This window comes from Dendrobium catenatum, unplaced genomic scaffold (genome assembly GCF_001605985.2).
Source record: "Dendrobium catenatum unplaced genomic scaffold, ASM160598v2 fragScaff_scaffold_621, whole genome shotgun sequence".
Classification (NCBI taxonomy): domain Eukaryota; kingdom Viridiplantae; phylum Streptophyta; class Magnoliopsida; order Asparagales; family Orchidaceae; genus Dendrobium; species Dendrobium catenatum.
In genome coordinates, this window is record NW_021319083.1 from 10,267,254 (window position 1) to 10,273,471 (window position 6,218).

At 37.2% G+C, this 6,218-nt stretch overlaps 1 protein-coding gene across 1 annotated transcript; it reads left to right on the forward strand.

Moving 5' to 3' along the window:
• The first annotated feature begins 3,108 nt into the window (after positions 1 to 3,108).
• On the forward strand, positions 3,109 to 4,520 carry LOC110111772. Its single transcript, XM_020843777.2, has 2 exons — positions 3,109 to 3,635; positions 4,001 to 4,520. The coding sequence occupies exons 1-2, from the start codon at positions 3,109 to 3,111 to the stop codon at positions 4,518 to 4,520; spliced, it is 1,047 nt and encodes a 348-aa protein (XP_020699436.2).
• Positions 4,521 to 6,218: the final 1,698 nt, after the last annotated feature.

Consider the following 6,218-nt stretch of genomic DNA (forward strand, 5'->3'; position numbering starts at 1 on the left):
TTCCCTTAAGGTGTAGAGTTCTCCTTCCCTTAGGATCAAAATTCCAGACTTGACATTTCAAATTGGTCAACACCAATATGTGCAATAGAACTTCATTCTATTACACATATTGGGGGTCCATTTGTTGATCTCATTTTTGTATGAGGTCACTAGGGACCCACCCAGACTCCAGATTAATCCTGACCCCAGATCAATTTAATCTCCAGACCAATCTAGACTCTAAGATCCTCCTAGAATCCAGACCTTCGAATCCACAATAGGTCCTAGGAATCTTTTAGACTCTAGGCTCTAATTCAAATCTCAAGTCAATTCAAAATTTCAAATCAAATCTAGACTTATAAACTTATCCAGACTTTAAACCTATCCAGATCTCAATATCAAGTTCAAACCTAGATCCTATCTTTGATCTAGCCTCACTCTATCCTTTCACTTATGAGCATCCAACGAATCATAAAAGATATGGATAATTCAAATTCAATCATCCAAACTCAAAATCTAGATCAAATCTAAAAATCCATACTCAAATCCTACGTCCAAAGACCTTGTCCTAAAGGCCTTTTCCAGGGATTTTTTCAAACACTTTAAAACCTAATCAAAAGACATCTGATTCAGAGCCTATCACTTGCAAAGTGATAAGACATGTCTCTAGAGGTAACTCTCCAAATTTGATCCCATTTTGAGATCTCTAACCCCAGAAACTAAATCAAAATCCAGAGGCTATAAAACCTTCAAATATTTACATCCTATGCCACTGGACCTTCCACCTAATAGATCCTGACCTTGGAGCTATCTACAAAGCCTCCAATCACTTCTAAACCCTTAATCCTGACCTATTGAATATTAAACTGCACTTTGGTAGACCCATCTTGACGCCTAGTTGACCAGGGGTCAAAATGACCAAAATGCCATTTAAGGACAATATTGAAGTTTTATTTAGACTTAAATATGACCTTTTCAATTCAAACCCCAAAACCTCTTCCAATGCATCCTAATCACCATTATGAATACATTGGACTCAAACCCTGACCCTGGTCAAGCCAAGTTGACCAGTTCGACCCTTTTGACCAAAATACCCCTTAGGGGTTCAAACACTAATTTCAAACCAAACGACCTCTAAATTTCTTCAAACCACTTCCAACAAGTTTTAAATATCGAACCAAACCTGTTGAACCCAAATTCAGACCCTGTGTCAACCTGGTTGACCAAGTCAACCTAGGTTGACCCGATAGGCCCTTAATGGTCTAAATGGGTTATCTTAACCCATTTAACCATTTCAAACCATTCAAGCCTTCAAACGCATCTAATTCCATAGTTCAAGTATGATCAAATTGATTTAGAGTTAATTCAAAGGCATTTTGACCAAGTCAACGTATATAAATTTGGTCAAACTAGCTTAAATCCTTCTCTACTCTTCCAAGTTCAAATCCTTAAGTTTCAAACTCCCTTCAACTTGTCACTCAGGAAGTTTAAAACTTATTCCCTGCCAACTCAGCACTCCCACTTGACTGTTGACTAGTCAACTTGGTCAACAAGAGTGCAAGAGAGGGTTTAGATGGACAAATCTCCATCAAATTTTGATTCCTCCCTTAAATATTAAATCAAAGGCATCACATCTGTTCTCTAAGGCCATATGGGTGCCACCTCAGTAGTCCACCTGGACTTTGACGGGTCAAACAGTCAAAGCAAGGGTTTAGAGGGGTTAAGGTTGGTCAATACCCCTCTAAAATTTAATCTCATTTAATCTAAACCTCTCCTGCTATTTGGAGAGATTCCAGAACCTTACTAGAGGCATTTTCAACCCTTTGATTAGGATCAAATAGCCCTAATGATTCCCCCATGTGTTCGAAAGGAGAAGGCAACTTTCTACATCATGTCCTTTGGTCCTTTTTTATTCCTCTGCCTCCCACTACCCTAGGGCAGATGGCAAGAATTAAGGGAGTCTTCAAACAGATCAAGACTGTCCACAATGGCCTGAAGCATTTTGAATAGGGCAAAGTTTCCTAATTAAGCATATATGGACCTTAAGCCTCTCTCACCAAATCTCTCATCCACAGAGCTAATCCCGCCCTCAAAAACTCTCAAAAAATTCTCTAGGCCTTCCCCTAGCATTTCCAAGACTTCCCCTACAAAAATCTAGCCTCCAAAGCTTTATTTGGTGAAGAGAGAGAATCAGGTTATTCACAAATAACTTCAAGTCCAGCTAGCTCCAGCTCCAAATATCTTCTACAAAGTTGAAGAGGATTTTAGCAACTTTCCAACAAGCCCAAGAAATTGAATATCCAATGGTTGGATTGTAAGTTATGCCCATTTAAAATTTAAATTTCAATTTAGAACTGTAGCAAATCTACAAAGTATTGAGCCTCCAAACTCCATGCATTGTTAGATTACGTTACCCCCTAGCTATAGTTCAAATTTTGTGCAATTTCATTGAGTATTTTGGGAGATATGAGCATTTGAAATTTCATACACAAAATTAACTAGAGAAGATCTGGACCGTCCGATCAAAGATCGGACAGCCCAGATCGCGCCATACTATGCATCTTCCTCCGGATTCAAATGCGGGTGCTGACGTGGTTAAGTGGTGGGCCCAGCCAGCCACGTGGCCCGTTCCCAATGGGCGCCGCCATTCTAATGCCAATGATTGGCGCCGGCGGTCAGTTTGACCAAAAATGGTCAAAAAAATTCAAAAAATAAGGCCAGATCTTCCAAAATTCATAGAAAATCTAATTTTTCACCAAATTGGACATTTTTGGGCTCGTTGGAAATGGAATTTAATGTAGTATTTATATTAAAATTAAGTTAATTTGATCACTGTGTTGTTAGATATTATTTATTATTTGAAATCAGTGTTTTAGGAATTTCTCATAATCTAGTGGTCAATTGAACCCTGAATTTTGGTGGAAGATTATTGGGTATCTTAGGCATGTTCACTGATTTTTCTAGGGTCAGATACACAATGGATTTATGTGATGTGAATTTTCAAGGTAAAGGGTCCATTTTGGACCCTAAATTTAACTCTCTTAATTCTTAGTGTTTTGCTGTAAAATTTCTATGGTGTGAATGAATGTACACAATAATCTTCCACAAAAATTTAGTCTTGGAGGTTTGATGGTTTTATGGAGGAAAGACTTAGCCAATTTTTCAGTCCTGGAAGCTTCATCTCAGATGATTGTGGGGAAGCTTACTGTGGCAGGGAAGGGTAGCTGGGTGGTTGCTTCAGTTTATGGAAGTAATGTTGCTCAGATTAGAAGGAGGCTGTGGACTGATCTAGAGAAGTATTGTTCTAGTGATCTTCCTTTTATAGTTGGGGGTGATTTCAATTGCATGATTTCTCAAGAAGAAAAGAGAGGAGGGAAGAAATTTTTAGTCAATCAAGGATCTAAAGATTTTACTAATTTCATGATTAGTAATGATTTGCATGAGGTGAAGTCTATGGGGCCAAAGTTTACATGGTGCAATAATAAGAATGGTGGAGCTCACATTCTTGAGAAGCTTGATAGATGCCTTATTAATACCATTGCTATGAATCATATTCAAATTACTTTTGTGAAACACTTGTCTCGTGTGGCATCGGATCATTGTCTAATTTTGTTAGAGGTTTTTAAACCTTTGGTGCATAGCAAAAAAATGATCAGGTATGAAGAAGTTTGGGCATCATATTATGGTGCATCTGCGTTAGTTAAAAGCATTTGGAAAAGAAATGGTATAGGAGATCCGGCAAATATTCTGAATGTTAAGTTCAAGAGAAGTTTGAAAGCACTTTTCTATTGGAGCAAAGTGCTTTAAGAGATTTGTTGAAAGAGGAGATATTGGAAATCCAATTGGAAGAATCTGAAGGGGAGTTATCTAAGGAAAGGATGCATATTTTGAGATTTAGAATTAATGAACTCAACATTACTTTGGCTAGGATCAACACTTGGTGGAGGCAAAGAGCCAAAACTAAATGGATGGAGGAAGGTAATTGTAATTCCTCTTTCTTTCATGCATTTGCTAATGCTAGGCATAGCTCAAACTGGATCAGCCATATAAAATCTGGATATGGTAGTTATTTGGAGGATGAATCTGAAATTCAGAAAACCATTACAGATTTTTTCAGACTCAAGTGGAAGTTTAGGGAATGTAATTTAGAAGGGTGGCCGAATCCTTCTAGTGTTCTTAATGTGGAAGATCAGAGATTGCTGGAGGTAGATTTCTGTCAGGATGAACTCCAGTTGGTGGTAGATAGCTTTAAGAGGAATATCTCACCTGGAGTTGATGGGATTTCTTTCTCATTCATAAAAGATTTTTGGGAAATTATCAAAGAGGATATATGGCTTGCTGTGAAACAATTTTTTATCTCAGGAAACATGGATGAATCTTGGAAGGAAACTATGATTATTTTGATTCCCAAGATAAAAAATCGTCAAGAACTTGTCCACTATAGACCAATTAGTCTTTGTTTGACTGTTTACAAACTGATTGCTAAAATTGTACTCAATAGAATGGAGAAAGTCATTCATAAAATCATTTCCAATGATTAGGTGGCTTTTGTGAGAGGACGTTCCCTTTCAGATCATGTGTTGTTGGCTCAAGAGATTTTCAGTAAATTTAGATGGTCCAAAGCTAGAAGTGGTTTGGTTGCAATCAAGCTTGACATGGAACAAGCTTATGATAGTATGGGTTGGAATACTTTAAGGGAAGCTCTTTCTAACTTTAATTTCCCTACAAAATTTTTGGATATTATCTTACAATGTGTCATCAATCCTAAATTTTGTAATCTTATAAATGGGAAAAAGTCTGGATGGATAGATGGTAATTGTGGCTTTAGACAAGGTTGTCCTTTGTCGCCAGTTTTATTCATTTTATGCTCTCAGATTTTGTCGGATGCATTGATAGCTAGAAGAGATGGTAAGGGTATTCTATTTCTCCTTTGGCTCCTAGAGTATCTCATTTACTCTCTGCTGATGATATTTTAGTATTTGCGGAGGCTAAATACAAAGAGGTTAAGGAATTAAAGAAGATCATTTCCAATTATTGTGATTGGACTGGACAGAAAGTTAATAACTTGAAGTCTATGATAATGTTTGGGAAACACACTAATAGTTTCATTCAGAAGAAGATTATTAAGAGGCTCAAGTTTAAAGTGGTGAAGGAAATCAATTACCTAGGAGTAAAGATGACACTCAAGAGGATGGTGGCTTCAGATTTTCAGATTTTGTTGGATGCTGCTAAAAATAGGCTCAATACTTTGGGGGAAAAATGCATTTCACTAGAAGGTAAATTGGTTTTAGTAAAATTAGCTTTTCTCTCTTTAACCCAATTTTTGTCTACACTATCTTTGGTTCCTTTGAGTATTCTTAAGGAATTTGATAAGATGTGTAGAGGTTTTCTTTGGAGCAAAAATAATGGGAATGCAGGAATTCACTATGCTTCATGGGAGCATGTAAGCCAAAGGCAGTTGGCGGAAGGGGTTTGTTTTCTGCTGTTTCAAGAGTTGGTCCTCTAAGAGCCAAATTAGCTTGGAATTTTTATATGAAGCCTCACTCTTTGTTAAATCAAATTCTTAGAGCAAAGTATGGTGGTGATCTTTGGTCTTATTCGGTGAAGGGTGGAAGTTCATCTACTTGGAAGATTATTACCATGGGAGCTAAATTCCTTAAAAGCATTGTTAGATGGAGCATTTCTAATGGGAGTTCTATTAATTGGGTGAATGATTCTTTGATTTTGGATAAATGTATTGCTTCATGGCCTACATTTGTTAATATTCAAAATATTTCAGATTTCAAACTGAAATGTTTTATTTCTAATGGATCCTGGAATCTTGATGTTCTCAAGGAGTCTTTTGGTGATCAGCTGATGAGCCTTATTTCCAAAATTCTGATAAACGTAAATAGAGAATGTGATGTGTTGGAATTGAATAACAAGTTTTCTGGAAAAACTGTTACAGCTTTGGCTTTTGAAGCCACTTTGAATCTTGAAATTGAAAGAGATCATTGGAACTGGTTAAAAAAACTGAAGTTAAACCCGAAAATAGTTCTTTTGGTGGAGGCTATGTATGAAGGCTGTTCCTTCTAATTCTTTCCTGGTGAAGAGGAAATTGAGCACATTCGCTGGATGTCCGAGAGGCTGTGAAGACATGGAGGATAACAATCACCTTGTTGGTAACTGTTGTAAAATTCGGGAGGTTATCTTGGTGCTGAATAAGTGGGGATTTCCTATCCCATTGTATAGGGATTTCA